Source organism: Cannabis sativa, chromosome 3 (assembly GCF_029168945.1).
Source record: "Cannabis sativa cultivar Pink pepper isolate KNU-18-1 chromosome 3, ASM2916894v1, whole genome shotgun sequence".
Classification (NCBI taxonomy): domain Eukaryota; kingdom Viridiplantae; phylum Streptophyta; class Magnoliopsida; order Rosales; family Cannabaceae; genus Cannabis; species Cannabis sativa.
This window is the reverse complement of record NC_083603.1, coordinates 51,936,329-51,956,219: the sequence shown is the minus strand read 5'-3', so window position 1 is coordinate 51,956,219 and position 19,891 is coordinate 51,936,329. Positions and strand designations below refer to the sequence as shown.

General features: G+C 30.0%; 1 protein-coding gene across 1 annotated transcript; it reads right to left on the bottom strand.

Annotated features, from left to right (window-relative positions):
• Positions 1 to 3,039: 3,039 nt before the first annotated feature.
• Positions 3,040 to 4,816, bottom strand: LOC115711425 (suppressor protein SRP40). Its single transcript, XM_030639761.2, has 3 exons — positions 4,574 to 4,816; positions 4,367 to 4,430; positions 3,040 to 4,202 (listed from the first exon to the last, which is right to left on the bottom strand). Exons 1-3 carry the CDS (start codon positions 4,649 to 4,651, stop codon positions 3,322 to 3,324), a joined length of 1,023 nt encoding a protein of 340 aa, XP_030495621.2. The 5' UTR covers positions 4,652 to 4,816; the 3' UTR covers positions 3,040 to 3,321.
• Positions 4,817 to 19,891: the final 15,075 nt, after the last annotated feature.

Below are 19,891 nucleotides of genomic sequence, written 5' to 3'. Positions count from 1 at the left end.
GTCTACCAAGCAATAGGAGCAACATAAAAAAAAAAAAAAAAAAAAAAAAGAGTAACAATTTCAACTTTATGTTAAGAAAAAAAAATTCAACTTTATTACATGAAAAATTAATCTTTAAGGGCTTGTGATGTATTGTATTGTATAATATTGTGTTGGATTGTATTAATATTATTTAATACAATATTATATTTGATATTGACTTATACTAATAGATTGTGTAAAATTATAAATTCTTTACAATAAACTTGACCCCAACTCCAATCACGGTCTGGACTTGGACCCAAACCCCAGAACATCCCTCGCAACCAAACTCGAACCTAGACCCCAGACTCGAATTCGGATCTTACCCTGAACTCAAACTTGGACAGAACCCCAACCTTAACTTGAACCCAAATCTCGAACCCAAACCCGAAACAGTGACTCGAACTTGAATTGGGACCCAGACCCCAAGCCTTGGGTTTGGGTCCAAGTTCTAGGTTTGGGTAACGAGTCCGATTTCAGAAACGGGGTCGAAGTCCGAGTTTGGGGTCTAGGTCCGCGGTCTGGGGCTGTGTCCGGTGTTTAGGGCTGGGGTCGAGGTTTGAGTCGAGGGTCTGAGTCCAATGTTCAAGGCTAGGGTTCTGGGTCCAAGTCTATGGTCCAGGTCTTGGTCCAAGTCAAGGTCGACGTTTGGGTCAACGTTCAGGTCTGAGTCTAGGTTTGAATCCACGGTCAGGGTATGAGTATGGACCCGAGGTTCGGGGCTAGACCCGAACACTTTGTAAACATTATAATACAAGCACAAGTCATTTATTATGTATTACATAATTCGAATCACATTGTATTAAAATTTATGATCGTAATAATTAATACAATACAATATTTTATTCAAACATAATGTTATTTATTATTTAGCCTACCAAACAGGCGCTAATTGAGAAAAAGGTTTGGTCCGTCATTTTTTTACGACTATGCTCACACCACCACCAGTGGTAAAATACAAGTGATTGGTTGTACTTTATAAGAGAAGAATCTATTTTAATTGTATCAACTAATTCATCAGAGAGTTATACAACACCGAAAAAATTGAGCACAATTGGGAGGGATCAATCAAAGAAAAAAGCTATGTGTCCTTTTTAAAAAGATATTTTTAAGGAATTCTCTAGAATCATGGTATCCGTTGGTAAGTACAAAATCAAGATGTTCCATCAGATTACATCAACCTAAACATTTTCAAAGCACATTCGCCTTAAAATCCCATTAAGATGAAAATACAAAAACAAAGTCCCCATCTGGCTAAATCATCCAAAGTGTTGTTACTGCATAAAGATGAATATCAGTGTCTGAATAAATACCGTTACACAGCTTTAATACCAGAGTAACCTGACCCAATGATACAAGACATAACCAGGCTAAATTGAATGTAGTCCCAACACTTCCATTTTTGTAGCTGGAAGAAAAAACTCTTTATAAAAGAAATTTAATCATGCAGAGAGGACATTAATGCTTTGAATTCCTGAACAGCTCTCCGTAAACAATATTAAATATTCAAACATAGTATTGTTTTTTTTATGATTTTTCTGTTCCTTTGCTTTTTGAAGAAAAGACAGCAGTCAAAAGGTTTGTTAGTAAAAACAAGACATTATAAAATTAAAAAAAAAAAAAGAAAAGCACACACATTTTGTCAAGATACAACCTTCGATGCTATTGTTATGTTAGCTACTAATTGGTTCTTCGTACTTTAGCAAGACAAACTCATGAATGCCTCCAATTTACAAAGCCTAAACAGCAGCTAAAAGACAATGGGGAGTTATATTTACACCCCAAAAATTTTCAAGTACACCCCATTTTAATAATTTTTATTTCATATAAAATTTATATCTTTAATTTTACTAAGTATTTTTAACTTTTTTCTTTCAATTTATATTCTTAAAAAATATACCTATCAAACAAAATTAAATTACATTTTAAAAATTATGACAAAAAAATTAAAAATAAAAAATTATATGAAATTTTCTTAGAAAAAAATAAAAAAATATATACATGAGTTAGAAAAAATTATAAAAATAAAATCAAAATAAGTATTGAAATTAACATAAAATAATGTGAGGAAAAAAATTTAAAAAATATTAAGAGTGATTTTTAAAAATTATTTTAAGTTTATATTTTTTTTAGTAATGGAGTGTATTTATAATTTTATGGGGTGCAAATATAATTTACCAAAGACAATTTATTCAATACAGACTAAATGACCTTTTGGCTAGATATCATTCTTAACGGTGGCTATTCAAGCACACACCATCGAACCTGCCACATTACCGATATCTACTGCAAGCTGCTTGCTCTTATTCCAATCACAATCTATAGCCATTTGGATGCCAATTACGACAATAAGGCTAACTATAAATTCCTATTAACATATTTTGAAACAATAATACTAACTAAAAATATTGTGTTTCAATCAACAAGTAAAGAAAATCAAGTTCTCCTCCTACAGTATTCTGATGATGATAAATAAGTAACTCCCTGAGTGTGAGTGCTTACTCTAAGAAAGGAGAGCTCATATTCCAACATTAATAAAGACTGTAGAAACTGCACAAAGCGTTCTACTACCTACATTCATCTGTCAGACTGTCAGGCTCTACTGTCATTGGACACTCAAAACAAATTAAAAATATGAGTTAATATTGATGAAAATTGTAAAAACCGCAACTAACGAACCATGATAAGACCCTCCTGACATTATTGTTAAATCAAGTAAAATAGAAACTAAAGCACCAAACCTGACATATTTCTCCCAAGTCTTCCCAGTTGAAACTCTGAAAAGGCCTAAAGGCCACAACACAACTTAGAAAGCATGTAGGTTTACCGCATATAATGGTGAAGAAAATAGATGTGTCGTAACACTTAACTAAGTATTTAGTGGCAATTCAAGGATTCAAAATAGATCATGATTTCTAACCAGGGATTTCTACATAAAGTTAACAGCTCTTATTGGCAAGGTCGTGAATGAATAGTATAATTCCAACATAAAATATTATGAAACCAAAAACTTAAAAGTATGTCATAACGTAGTGTATTATTACTCTTTCATTGTATTGAATTTCTATACCACCATATCTATTCACATACGAATATTTAGTCCTCTACATTAGCACATGCACCATAAAGATACGAACCATAGTCAAAAGAGAAGCAGTTCAACTCTCGGGTGCTCAAAACTATATGCCCATATCTAACTATTGAAACCAAGAGTCTTGCAAAGCAACACGAGACACATGTAAAACTTAACAAAATAAAGAAAGCAAAATCCCAACATACATAACTCGTAAAAACAGAGACCTAAGACCTTGTAACCATACTGCAAGAACGACCCAAGCGGACTGTAAGGCTACCTCCTTGGACGATGGCCTCCGCCTCCGCCTTCACAGGAGCACAGTCGTAAGGCTTCCGGCATCCAGGACAGCGTCTATCAGCCTCAAGAATCTTATTATGACAGAAGAGGCAGAGCCTAAAACCACACAAACAAGGCAAAAAACTTGTGTCCGTCAAATCCAAATCTTCACAGCAAATTGGACAGTTGGATGGCGGAATGGTGTTGTGGGTCCAAGGGACAACTCCAAAGCCATAATGCTGCCTGTTTGAATTAGGCAGGCTAAGCTGCTTGGATAAATTAGGCAAACACTGAGGACGAAATGCGTCATCAGGCCTCCATGCTCTGGTACTCCCTGAACCTTTTGGGACTGCCGTTGTCAAATCAGATTTAGTGCTTTCAACATCTAAACCTGACCCATTAGTTTCTTGACAAGAGGAAACCAATTGGGGAACTACTTCACAATCCGGAGGAGATTCTGTACACGGGGTTTCTGACTTGTCATTGGCCGCCAAAGCATCAGCCACGGCCTCCCAGTCATCCAAGCATCCATCATCTTCCTCCTCCTCGGTAATACTCCCTGAGCAACAGCCACCACTGCTACTGCTGGAACTACTGCTACTGCTTGACCCAGTAAAGTTTGTCCCCGAACCATGGCTTCCCAGAACACTACTAGTCAAACTAGTAGGACTGTTTGAAGGTGAATCTGAATCGCTATCATTATGGTGGTTGGATCCGTCGTTTTCTCCCCCTCTCGGTAACGTCTCTAAATTCCCTAAAGGACGGTTTCTCTCCTTGGCTGGTTGAACACCATCCATTTCCTCCTTGCAACACTTGTTCTTGACAGCAACTAATTCCAATAAATCCAAATAAATCAAAGTAAATTACAGAACCATAACCAAAGAATCCAACGAGTAATCATGCAGACTCCAAATATCCACGCGGATATGTAACTACACAAACATAACCAGACAAACCCATTTACAAAATACAACAGAGAGATCATAAACATACCTTGCGAAAGCCATTGCTCACGACGAACATCAAGCTTGCACTGCTTCAATTTGGCCGTCCTAGCCTAAAGAAAGGAAACAAAAAAAATCCAACCAGAACAGTTGAATAAAGATAACATAAATATTATTAATAACAACAAGAATTTCAGAAACCTAACAAATAAGGGGGAAAAAAACAAATCTTTAAAAGAAAATTGAAATCTCTTACCCTCTTCTTCTTCCCCAAATCCTTAGAGTTGTGCTGAACCGAAGGAATTGAAGCGTTAGCGACCGAATCTGAAACCATGGCTGCTGTCAACAATTGGATTCGAAGATTTGCCCCAAAAACCCCTAAAGAAAATTTTTGAAGAGAGAGAAAATTGAATGGATAACGGAAACTCCTCTGCTCCGCTCGCCCTTGTTATTATTTTCTTTTTCTAATTTTTTTCAAACTCTGGATGAACTTTCGAGGGTGGTAGATATATAAAGCCGTCAAGTTACGAAAATACCCTTATTTTTGGCCTAATTTTCTGAAACTAACCTATGAGATATTCTGGGATTCTGGATAAGATGAAGGGGAGATATATGAAACGCCAGGGTTATCTTTGTAAAGTTGCAATGGATAGCAAATACGGCGTCGTTTTTAAAATTGGTGAAATTTATAGCCACGTTGTTGGAAAGGAGGGCACCGTCATTATTTATTTTTTTTTTTTTGACAAAATTATGTTTAATTTTTTTTTTTTTGAAACAGTCTAATTAATCATCTAAAATTTCTTTAAAATTTAAACATGGATTTAAACTCGTGACAGCAGGCATTAACAATATAAATAATGTTATTATATTTTCTCAAAAAAAAAAAATGTATATGTACAGTATTAGTTTCTTCTTCATTTTTGTATACTGGTAATCTTCTCAAAATATAACTATTTTAATTTTCCTAGAAAAAAGAAAACACCCACAAATGGTCGCACCACTTTTACCCATTATTAATTTCTTAAGAAAACCCTAATTTAATTAATCTATAATTCATAAAAAAAAAATAAACTATAATTATTGAGGATGCTTTTATTGGACTTCTTTTAACAAATTTTAAGATCATTCGTAAGCTATATAAATATAATTTTCTAAAAAAGTGTAACTTTGATTTCAATTTATTAGCACAATCACTACACATTTTGTTTCGATTATTATATAAAAATATTTAGTAAGCTATAATTTGGTTCCTTTTTATTTTCTCGTTATTGATTGGTGTAGAGTGATAAACAAGGTAGAGTTTAAAAATATTACTTAATTAACAGCAAAAGAAAATAAAAACTAATAGAAATTATATATGAAGGAGGTTCTAATGGTTACATTTTTATTGTAAGCATTATGGTTACATATTTTTTAGTCATTGGATCACTATTAAATGGTTCTGAATAATTTAGAAATTAAATAAAAAAAAGTAAAAAAAATGACATGTAACCTGATATTAACCTGTTAATTAATTTCTTTTTAAAATTTTAATTAAGATTAATTATATTTTAAAATTAAATTAAGTATAATTATTAATTAATTTTTTGCAATATATTATTAAATAAGAATCTTTTAGTAATTTATTTTTTTTACACTTAAATTATTTTAATTTTTATAATAAAACTCTTAATAATTTAAAATTATACACATATAATTTCATAATTAAATAGCTTAATTGTTAAAATAATTAAGCTAAGGGATTTATATATAAATAAAAAAAGTTATTTATAAATTTTAATTATTAAAAAAGGTCTTCTTAAATATTTATTTAATTACTTTAAAAATAGTTAATTGTAATTAATTAATTCTAAAAATGAAATTTTTACTTATTGATAACCTGCTATTACAGGTCAAAAATAAAATATAACCATATGGTTACAATAAAAATGTAACCATTGAATAGTCACACATATATATATGTGTTTGTTGTAAAGAGAATTGCTAAAAGGTATTATTGTGCCTAGTACTTTATTTGGTGTCATGCCGTTATTAGTGTAATTAAATATCGAATCTAATATAATTTAAGAAAATAAATTTTAGAGAATATCAATAAGGTGTTGAGTACCACTAGTATCAAATAACAATGCTCATTCGTAAACAAATAGGACCAATTCCACCATATTATTTTTTATTTATTAAATTATATATATTATTATATTATATATATAAATATGTATATATATATTGGCGAAAAGTCTATGTATGTAGCTTGGCTAGAAACAAATGTATGTTAGAGGATACGTGTGAACTATACACACGTGCAGCAATATGCCTAGTTGTATTTACTTGAGAAAAACTATAGATGCTTCAATAATGTACCCAATTAAAAGAGATGCACTCGGTATTCAAAAAAATATTTTAGTTTAATTTTTTTATATTCATGTACGTTATAGTTGTTTAGGACATCTGATAGAATTTTGAAAAATACAAAATAATTTAAAATATAAAAAATAGTGTTCAAATAGTCTATTCCACACGCATATAAAATAAAATAATCACGTGTGTAACCGACTGTTTGAATTATGCTTTCGCGGTGTTAAATTTTTTCGAATTTTTTAAAATTTTGCAGGATGTCTTAAATGACTACAACATACACGACCATGAGAAAAAATTAGACTAATTTTTTTTCGAATATATAAAAGTGTATTAGTGCACCATTTTAAGGGGTGAATTGTAGAATTTTTTAAAACTATATATTATAGTTGAATATCACATGAATAAATATAGGTGTAAGTATTTATACAAAAAAATAAACAATAAATTAGTACGTAAATGTAATGTTGTTACAACGTAGAAAGGAATGTGTTGACGCAGTTTTTCATCAACTGATCTAAGAAGATCGTAATAGTAAAGAGGACTACGATGAATTAATTTAACTAAATAAAACCGCAATAAATCAAATGGACACCAAGGATTTATAGTAGTTCACCCCACATGTCGCAATGGTAATGGGGCTACGTCTACTTTAGTTTTTGTTGATTATCTCTGACACACCAGAGTTATGCTCTCAATAGTGTGTGGATAAAAATATAGCGAAGGATTTCTAGGTGAAATCTTAATCGAGACCTATGAACACAAGACTCATGGAAGACTCAATATTAACAATCTGATTGAAGTGGGTGGTGTTGGAAATTATTTTACCAGGATCTTAGATCTACTCACAAGTATGTTGATTAACGCCCTAAATATGAACTTTCTAAAACGATGAAATAAACACATATAAAGTTTAGGAAACCTTACATTGGGTGCAGCGGAATATAATGACTCCTTCCGTTCAGATATCTAGCCCTTGATTCCTTTCTGTAGCAGAGCATTATCAATATCTGAACCTGGATCTCTTTCTCTGAATCTTTGATGTTGAAACTCCTTTGCTGATGATCTTTCTTCACGATCTTCCTCACTATGATTGAGGTATCACTTGCTGTGTGTGGGCACTACTCATACACTAAGAATTTCAAAATCTAAATGAGGAAGAGAAAGAGAGTGGATTCGGCCAAAGATATGGAGAGAGAAGGCTCAGGTTTTTCTCTGAAGGAAAAATAGAAAATTTAAGTGTAATTTTCCTGAAGCCTTCACTATCTATTTATAGCATTCCACTAGGGTTAGGTTTGAATTATTTGGCACTAAAATAATGAAAATATCAGTTTAAATTTCCTACAAAAGTGGTTGGCCCTATACTAGTGGATTTGGGCCTCACTTTTTGTAATTTTGCAGTTTTATCCTTTCTGCATCTGATTTTCTCAAAAACGCTAATTTTCTAATTCAACCATTTAAATGTCAATTCTAACTATTTAATAACTGTAAATAATTATTAAATAATATTGTCATTTATCATATTTATTAATTGAACCATACAAAGTATCATAATTAACAAATATGCCCCTATTAACTCTTTCTTTACAATTTCGCCCTTACTTAGTGAAAAATTCACAAATAGACATAGTCTAATTTGAGAATTATAATTGATTAATCAAAACCAATTATATGAGTCTTACAAGCAATATTATCTCAACTAGTGCGGGGACCATGGGTCCATATAACCGAGCTTCCAATAAGTAGATCAAGAATTTAGCACTAAAATTCACTAACTTATTAATTCTTCGTTGAATCCACGCATAGAACTTAGAATTGCACTCTCAGTATATATAATGCTCTATATGTTCCACCATATAGACGCATCATTAGTTATCCATTGTTATAATCCTAATGTGATCAATGATCCTCTATATGAATGATCTACACTGTAAAAGGATTAGATTACCGTTACACCCTACAATGTATTTTATCCTTAAAACACTTGACCCCGTATAAATGATATTTCAGCTTATGTGAAATGAGTACTCCACCATTTATGTTCATTTGGTCAAGCTCGAAGGAGATCATCCTTTGCTTACTATTCGCCAGATAGAAGCTATAGATTCCATGTTTATGATAGCGCTCCCACTCAATTGCACTACCGTGTTCCCAAAATGTACGTATCACCCTGACCTAAAAGTAAGCTTAACTAACAAATCAAAGAACACGAATAGCCTTTCAAGATTGAGCCTAATCATAACAGGATTAAGAACATTTGATCTAGGATCAACTAGGCGATATTGACTTGAATAGATATTACGGTAAGTTTAATAAATCTAAGTCAAAGTTCAATATCGGTCCCTTCCGATGCATACTCCATGCATCCAACCTGAGCTTTACTTTAACCAATGCTCTGGAAAGAACATAGCATTTCTCCAAATGCAAGTAAACTCTGTTGTAGATTATCATGTCAGTAAAACCCTATGTCTGATAAATCTAGGAAACTTTATTCACATAGTCATGTTTACTTTCCAATGTGTTGACGGCACAATAAACAGGATCAAGTATGTGAAAAGGGTTTCAGATGAATTTATACATTATGTACATATAATCATGAAATAAATCATGTGAACCATGCAACATTAAATGTTATTTCTGATCTATATTAATAAGTAAATCTGATTATGTTGAAATGAGTTTTATTTAGGGCATAAAACCCAACAAACTCCCACTTGCACTAATATAAAACAAAAAGTGCGTTTCAAATAATCTCACCACCTCGATATACAAATCAAGTGTAGTACTAGTAAACTCCTCGTAATAGGATCTGAAAGGTTGAATTAACCACAACCTTTCCTCCACTATTACTCTTCCTTAATCACAAAATCATTGATAATGTAAAATTCCTCTCTATATGTCTACTCTCTTGGGATACTGGATTCTTATACCTTTGGCAACTACTTTTGGTTAATCAGGAAATTAACACTAGTAGTTTAGGCAATTTGGAATGGTGCCAAAAATGTATAGAACTTTCCTTAGATTGAATAAGTACCTTTCCTGCAACTTTAACATTCAGTCCCTCTCTGGTAGACCTAGAGACTTCAGATAGGTTTTTACACTTCTCCAAAATCACTATTCCACCCCTAGAGTAACCACCATCTTATCAGAAAGATTTACTAGCACAAAGGCAAATTTCGAAATCTGATATGGTATAGTCTAAGAGTTTTAAACACACCCTTATAGACTAACATATAGTTCCTCTTCTTAATCTTAGGATTTACTTGATTGTGTTCCAATGTTCTTCTCCTGGATTAATCTGATACCTACTCATTACTCCCACTCAACAGCAGGTGTCTGGTCTAAGGCATACAAAAGCATATCTAAGACCTCTCACTATTGATTTAAGAAATTTTTTCATGGCTTTATCTTTTCTGGAATAGTTGAGACTTTTCCTTAGATAAATAAAATCTATACCTAAGAAGTTGTGAAGCTTCTATAGATTACCATTAGAAAGAAAATGCTTCAGCATCTTACTAAAGTAAGTTGCTTGCATTAGAGTAAGTAATTACCAGGTATACCACAAGCCATAGGTTTAAATAAACTCAAACCTATAATACTAGGAACAGGAAGTTTGTTAAGTCCATAGAATAGACTTATTAACTAAAATTTCCTTTTATGTCCTTGTAATAGAAAACTTTAGGTTATTCCATGGGAATGGATTAAACCATAGTTCTATTGGCTTTTCTTCTTAGTTTCTTATCTTGACAATCCATTGCTTGTTTAAACTCACAATGGATTTTAATCACTAGTGTCTCCCAAGTCATAAGAAGGTGAGTTCCTAGAAACTCTCCCACTACGACGAGGTATCGTGAATTATGTCTTAGAAAACTAAATGGTATTGATCTCTTCGGTTGTGACAAGACAACAGAGGCAGTGGGATCATCATATATCAAATAAGATGATAGAACACTTTTGGAATCAAGAATTAAATATCTCCTTTATTTGCTACTTGTTTTCAGACTTAGTCATTATCTTAGAAAAGTAGTATTTGTTTGAACAAACACTTTCTTATCTATTGACAATGGGATGGTCCACCCCTAATCACTTAGAATAGCTAACAAACCATGGTTAACAGTTCTAGCTTTTCTTAAGATTTTGATTAGGTCATCCATGAATTTAGTAATGATTTACATTAAGTACCCAACCATTACATCATTCTGAAATTGTATTACCATAGAAGGATTTAGGCAACGACTAGTAACTAATCATCAATATGCAACTCGAAATTTTTGGGGAGGTAAGTTTGGATATAATTCAAAAATCAATTTAATGATCTTTGAACTGCATATCTACTAACTATTTTTCCACCCCTATCAGTTCGCAAGATCTTTAACCACTTACCTTAATGGTTTTAACCATTGCTAGAAATTAATGAAATTTTTCAAACATTTCAAATTTCTGTGCTAAAAGGTATAATCTAGAGTTATCGTTTTAAGAATACAACGAAAAACTCATATCCACCCCTGAATGTACATCCATTTGCGAATGAGATGAACTACTTTCAGTGGATATAGGCATCTTAACTCTTTGCAGAGATTGATCTTGTCAAATCCACTATGAACAAGATACAAATGCCATAGATTAAAAAAAATGTGGTAGTGTCTATTGATGACATAGGTTTAGTTACATCAAAGAGTTCTTAGAATACTGCAAGTGGATCCTGGTCACAGAATACCTAACTCATATTCCATACAGTTTTAATCCATTAATAGAAGATGAATATTAAACACTTGAGAAAGTGTAATTGTATTGTATTCTGGAATTAGAAATATAAGAAAATTTCTATTTGGAATCTAAAATTAAAGTCAAAGACTTAAATTTATACCAAATATAATGAGTAATTCTATCTTGGACCAGCACTACTAATACAAACTCTAAGTCAGATTTGCCCATACAAGTAGGAGATTTCTAAGATTGAGGATTTATATCAATTGGGAATAGAATTTCGGGATTATAATCATATGCGTCATTTAATTTCTTAAGAGAAAATATAATGACATGAAATGATTTATAGACCATTCATCCAATGATATATTTTGAGCTAATTCGAAATGAATAAGCTAAGAGGAATTAGGATACTTTCGTTTATAAATAAGAATCCAACGATGCTTCGATTAGCGAAAGACAAAGTAATCTTATTTATGTAATCTTCTTGTTTCATATTGTAAAAATACTAGTCTAAGGTGTCATCAATTGATGAACAGCTAGATGTTGCCTATACAATATTTATCTTTCGAGATCTTACACTATTATGTATGTCTAATGGTGAAAATCCATTAGGAATTTATCTCATTAGAAAAACAAACATGTTAGACCAACAATGAAGATTCGAAATTAAACTACAACTTAATAACAGAAAATAACATGGTTCAATATAAATTCATACACAATTCAGAAATTATAAACATATAGCAAGTAGGAATGACTAGTGAAAATACTAAAACATACAATCCTAAATAATTTCCAAGGTTTTCAACAAACTGATACAGTGTCCCGGTAGGCGAGAGTCAAAGTATCATTTATTGAATAGAGTTGTTGTTGGGTTTTATGCCCTAAATAAAACTCATTTCGTATAATCAGATTTACTTATTAATAAAGATCAGAAACAACATTTTATGTTGCATGGTTCACATGATTTATTTCATGATTATATGTATATAATGTATGAATTCTTTTTAAGTCTAGAACATATGAGTTGGTTAAAGATTATAGTGTTGTCAACACAGTGGAATATAATCTTAAATTATATGTTCAAAAGTTGATTCCCTGATTTGTCAGAACACTGGATTTAGACTGACATGGTATAATCAGCGATAGGTATTCTTACACCTTGGAAAAGTGTTATGTCCTTTCCAGGACATTGGCAAAGTTTACCAGTATCGGATGTATGGAGTATACATCGGAAGGGACCGATATTGAACTTTGATTAGATATGTTAAAACTTACCGTAATATCTATTCAATTCAATATCACCTGTTGATCCTAGATCAAATGATCTCAATCCTGATATGGTTAGGCTCAATTTCAAGAGTGTTACTCGTGTTCTTTGATTTGTTAGTTAAGCCTAGTTTTGTATCAGGGTGATACGTACATTTTGGGAACACGGTAATGCAATTAAGTGGGAGCGCTAACATAAATATGGAATCTATAGCTTCTATTTGGCAAATAGAAGTAAAGGATGATTTCCTTCGAGCTTAACCAAACGAAGATAAATGGTGGAGATCTCATTTCACTTAGGTGAAATATCATTTATACAGGGTTAAGTGTTTTAAGGATAAAATACATTGTAGGGTGTTACGGTAATTTAATCCCTGTACAGTGTAAATCATCTATATAGAGGATCATTGATCACATTAGGGTTATAACAATGGATAACTAATGACGTGTCTATATCGTGGAACATATAGAGCGTTTTTATATGACTGAGAGTGCAATTCCAAGCTCTAAGTGTGGATTCAATGAGGAATTAATAAGTTAGGGAATTTACTTGGTAAATTCGGTTTGACTTATTGGAAGCTCGGTTATATAGACCCATGGTCCCCATACTAGTTGAGACCATACTGCTTGTAAGACTCAGTTAATTGATTTTAATTAATCAATTATAATTCTAAAAGTTAGACTATGTCTACTTTATGAATTCTCACAGTTTAAGGATGAAATCGTAAAGAAAAGGGTTTCTACGTTTAATTATTAATTAAGAGACTTTGTATATCTAATTAATAATTATTTTAAATGACAATATTATTTAATAATCTATTTTAGTTATTAAATAATTAGTTTTGGCATTTAAATGATTAGAATTGGAAAAATGGCATTTATGGAGAAATTGAAATAAAATTGAGGAAACTGCAAAATCCAAGTGAGGCCCATATCACCCTATGGCCGGCACCTCTTTGTGTGTTTCCCAATTATTATTTTCAATTTTAATTGCCATGTAATTGCTAATCAAAGCCTAGCAAAAATAGGAAAGTGGTTGATCACACTAAATAAGGCAGTTAATTGATTACACAGTAATTAAGGAAACTGTTTTATTTGGAAAGTTGTGCTCTCCCTTCTCCCTATATAAAGCAACCTTTGTTCTCTTCTCAAGGAAGCCATAAGCCACGAAATTCAAGAGAGAAAATTTCGAAATCCTTGTGAGATGAGTAGTGCCCACACACATCGAGTGGTATCTCAATCATAGTATGTAAGACTATGGAATTTCTGCATCAAAGAAGGAGAAAAAAAGATCCAGGTTCAGATCTTGGTGATGCTCTGCTACAGAAAGGAATCAAGGGCTAGAGATCTGAACGGAAGGAGTCATATTATTCCGCCGCACCCACTGTAAGGTTTTCTAACTTTATATGTGTTTATTTTCATTGTTTTAGAATTCATATTAGGTTGTTAATCCAACATACTTGTTAGTAAATCTAGATCCTGGTAAAATAATTTCCAACAACTGGCACCAGAGCCATGGTAATGATTTACTTTCATGTAATATGAATTAAAACGATGATTGCATGTTTTTGTGTTGATTTGGATGGCTTCATGTTGGTTTATGTGTTGTTTGATGAATGTTGATGTTGTACAGTTTCGTTTTCCATGAAAAATATTTTTTCAATTTTTGAAAATATTTTATTTGGATTCCTTGTGAAAAATTAAGCAATTTTGATTTTTACGGAACTCGATTCCGATAAAAATTGAGAAAGTTATGTTTTTTTTTTTAATTTTGGATGCCATGGCTGTCGAGTGGGTGCATCGAGTGCACCAGGCACTCGGACGACCCAAGCACGCGCGCGCCCATCACCCTGCAGCTGACCGAGATTTCTCGGTCAGGCACCCTGCAGGCGCCGAGATTTCTCGGCAGTTCCCCCCATCCGCGCGCGCATGATGGCTGCGTGCAGCCTGTTTCACGCCCAATTCTGGGCAGTTTCCCAAAAGTTGCGAGTTTTGGGGTTTTTCCCCAAAAATCCAATTTTTTTAATGGGATTGTTTCCCAAAATTCAATTTTCCTTTCTTAAATATTTCTAAATTGAAATGTTTCCAATTTTAAATATTTTCAATTTGGAATTTTTCCAATTTTAAATATTTCTATTTTGGATTGTTTCCAATTTTTAAATATTTCCTATTATGGTCAGATTTAAAAATTTGTTAAGTTCTTTAATATTTATTTGTTATTTAATTATAAGATTAGATATTTTGATATTTAAGATATTTTAAATTAAAAGATAACTTTGTCTTTTTATTTAAAATATTATATTAAAATTATCTTATATGACAAATTAAATAATTAATAAATTTGAAATTAACATAGATATTTTTATAGATATACTTACCATAATGTTTTCAAATTCAAAAATTTGTTATTTTGTTAAATATTTAATTATTTATAAATTATAAGTTTAAAAATGATATTTTTTCTATATATATTATTTTTTCCTTATTAGAAATTTATAAATCATATCTTAAATATTTAAATAACATAGATATTTTTGAAGAGATTTGAATATTGCTTAATTTGAGATATTTTGACATATAATTATGGTAATTATTATTTAACCAAATCTATTTTAAAATTGGTTTATTTTATTAAATTATAAGATCTGAAAGTGATATTGGAGATTCTTTCCTTTTAAATCATTGATCTTATTAGATATTTAATTTAATTTGATTCAAATAAACCTAGATATTTTAAAATTAGTTTCCTTTATTTGGTTAGTTTAAGAATAATAATTTAATTATATTAATATCTTGATTCACATCTGTTACATGGACAATGTTTGTTTATTTATATTGTTTATTCAAAACTTTTTAACAAACCTATTATTTATCTGATCTAAATTGCTATGATTAACTTGTTGACAGATCATGATCCAATGATCTGATTTTAATCATAGTTTAATTGACGATAGATCTTATAAATAATTTGTAACAGGTAAATTTTGTACTTCTTTCATCTGTGTAAACCTAGTAACATGATAGGGCCCATCCAAATCATTTGACCTGTGTGAGCCTATATGTTTGCTTTTGGGCTTAGATGCATATAGGAAGCCCATTTAAGTTTTTACTAAGTAAATGGACTAGGTTGCTAAAATAAATTTTGACATAAGGAAATTTATTTAGGTCCAATTAGATTTGGGCTTATTCAATGAATAATAATTGTTTATTTTAAGGTTAAATTCCTCTCTTTTGGGCCTTGTGTGAGAGTTGGGGGCCATAGAAGTGGGTACGACATACTGAACCCAGCTCCCCCTCACATGAACTACCCCAATTGTGAAGGCCCATTTGCCTTATTTAAATAATTGTATTAGGTTAATTATATTAGTCTAACCTAATTAAAATTGAATTAGCAATATAATTAACTTTTAAAATATATGAAATTTATTTTTCATTGTAATATTTTAAAGTTAATTTTAGAAAAACACTTAGTCAATGATATATTCTAGATAGTTATTTCTAGTACTAGTTATTATTTCTAATATTAAATAGGAAAATATCATAGATTGTGAAATTAATTGTTTCCTAATTAATTTTGGTACAATCTAAGTTTAGTATATTTTCCTAGTATTAAACTAGAATTAATAATTAAGTTTCCTTTATACTTAATTATTTGTTTCTTGAATTTAATACATTTAATTAAATTGAAAATTTCAATATCTAAGTTGATTTTCATCATGATACTTTAATATTGTTATTTTCATGTTATTTAATTAAAGTTGAAAATTATTTTAAGTTTGGAATCTTATTTCAGAATAACTTAAGTTTGAATAATTTTCAAAATATATTTTATTTTATTTTATTAATCATTTCCATAAATTTCGAAATTGCATTTTTTTAATGCAGAAATTTCCAATTTTATTTGAAAAATAGATTAAAGTTGAAAATTATTTATTTAATTTTGGACCAACTTAAATCAGTGACTTTTTCATTTAATGGTTAATTAAAATAAATGAACTAAAATATATTATAATTAGAAATTGGATTAATTAGTCTATGAAAATCTAGATAGATATTATCTGTTTTGCTTGAAGTATTTTTCTAGTGATATTTAATTAAATAGAAAATTAATATTTAAGTTGATTTTTTAATCATGATACTTAAATATTTGAAATTTTTCTTAGATATTTAATTAAATAGGGAAATTATATTTTTTGTTGAAAATTAATTTTTATTAATTTTGGGCCAACATAAAATTAGAGTAATTTTCTAGGATTTATTTTTATTTTAAAAGCATTTTCGAAAATGCAATATATATTTATAGAAAATTAAATTTGAGTTGTAAATTAATTTAAATTAATTTTGAAACAACTTAAATTGAATAATTTTCTAAATATTTATGGAAATTATTACTAAGATGGAAATAATTCACGTTATTTTCATATCCATCTAAGTATAATTTATAAATATTACATTAAAACTTATATTTAGAATTTTTCTTTCTAAATTGGAAATTTTAATTAAATAAATATATATATTTAAAATAAATTGATTAAAATAAATATTAGAAGAAAATACAACCCTTCATTAAATAATGAGCTTTATTATTATAAGGATATTCGATCTCCATTGTTGGTTTTACATAGCTATTGTTTTAGTGACACTACACCAAAAATAGAAATAGGTGACATTTGATTTTGTGACATTTGGTGAAAAATGTTATAAAAATATTAATTTAGTGACATTTAGCAAAAAAATGTAACTAAATATATAATAATTTCTAAACTTAGAATTTAATAACATTTTTAAAATGTCACCAAAAAAGTTTTTTAGTAACATTTAAAAAAAATGTAAGTATAACTAGATTTTAGTAACAATTCAATTAGTAACGTTTATAATAAATGTTGCAATAATACTAACTTAATAACATTTGGCCAAAAATGTCACTTTGGTGAGAATAAATAACATTTTAATTGGTAACACTTTTAAAAAATGTGACTACAAGTATATTTAGTGACATTTGATAAAAAATGTCATTAATTTGTAAATATTTATCTTAGTATCATTGTAAAAATGTCACTAGAATATACTTAATAGTGACATTTGTAAAAATACACAATATTAAATTTAGTGGCATTTTAAAAGTGTTACTATAAACAAAAATAGTGACTTTTTTAATTTATTATTATTTTTAAAAATTTTCATAAAATTTATATTTATTTCAAACATTTATAGTAAAATTTTAAATGTGTATATATGATAAGTACCCGAATTCATTTTAGGAATTCTTTTTAAGTTTTCATTTATGAAAGATTAAGTAAATGAATAATAACATAGATGATTATAATAATAAAAAATTTGCATAAAAAAGTTAACGTACTCTGTATATAAAATTATTAAGATAAAATAAAAATATAATTTAAGTAAAATATTAATAATAAAAATTATATTAATCACTAAGATTCTTCATCTTCATCCATGTCATTTGTACTAATTGACACCGATGTATCAATAGTTATATCTTCGATATCATTTCTTACTAAATTAATATCTCTATCCTCAACATCAAAAGTTGTATTACAAGTCTCACTTTGCAAATAAGACTCCACATTCTCATCACGTGATTGCACACTCATGTTGTAATAATCTCTAGGATTTATTTTTATAGCAACATGCCATCCTTTGTGTTTGAGGTCTTCCACATACATTACTTGTTCAGCTTCAGATGCTAGTATAAATGGCTCATCTTCACGCATCAATTTTGAAAGGTTGACTCTTGTGCAATCTTTTTCCTTTTTAATACCACTTCTTGAAATCCAATCACACTTAAATAACACAACACGATTTCCCGAAAAATAATCTAATTCTATAACATCAGTTAATATCCCATAAAATGTAACATCTCCGAAAATAGGATTTGGATCGCTGCTACTTGCAAAACTTTGAGTCTTGGCAGTCATAATAATTCCACTATTTTGAGTTTTTAGCTTCTTCTCAACTTCTTTTGTGTGGAATCTAAAACCATTTATTAAATATTTTTTGAATTTAATGAAAACATTGTTTGGTCCTCTAGCCAAACAACGTAAATCATCAGAAACTCGATTATCCCCATTATCATATAATTCTTCTACCTGATTTAACAAATAGTAATAACTACATTTAATGTGTGTATGATTTATTAAGTTAAAAATTATGAATAATATTAAAATACAACTTACCTTTTTGGCAAACCATGATGAAAATGACTGGCTATGAATCCGATCTATAGTCATCGTTCTTTGACGAAAATTTTGTTGTGCAATAATATTACAATGTTCCCTACAAAATGAATTATTATTATACATATAATTATATATGATATGAACAATAAGATTTTATTATTTGAGATATGACAAATAATATACTTACTCAATGAATGAATCTACGACATTACAATTGAATAGCACATATCGATGTGCCTTAGTTTTAGTATCCTCGTTTAAACTCTTAGTATATGCTTTTCCCAAAGGTCGACCTGTCATTTGGAAAATAGGAAGCAATTCTTCATTGGCTTCCATATTACTATAATTTCTAGGCTTACGATTAAATTTTGTCTCCACACTTTCCATGTATCTTGAGCAAAATGTCAAACATTCATCAGCTAAATATCCTTCGGCAATACAACCTTCTGGTTTGCTTCTGTTTCGAACGTATGATTTCAACTTTGACAAGTACCTATATTTATTCATATGAGCATTAGAAAAAATAATTAAACTTGTTCAAATTTAATAAAATAAAAATTAATTAAGATTTTACCTTTCAATAGGGTACATGCAACGATAAACTGATGGTCCAGCAATTCTTGCCTCATATGCTAAGTGTATCACCAAATGAACCATTATATCAAAAAATGACGGAGGGAATAATTTCTCAAGATTACAAAGAGTGACTGGTATTTCCTGTTCAAGTTGCATAAAATCTTGTGGTCGAGCAACTTTTGTATACATCATGCGAAAATAGTTGCTTAAAGCAGTTATATGTAGACGAACACGCGAACTTGATATTCCTCTTAATGCTAGTGGTAGTAATTGAGTCATAATAATTTGAAAATCATGACTTTTGAGTCCATGAATTTTTTGTTGTTTTATATTAACACATCTAGAAATATTGGCAGCGTATCCATCTGGGACCTTAATTGTCTCTAAAAATTGACAAAAGACAATTTTTTCATTTTTGCTTAATGTAAAACAAGCAGGCGGAATGACAGTTCTCTTAGATTCAC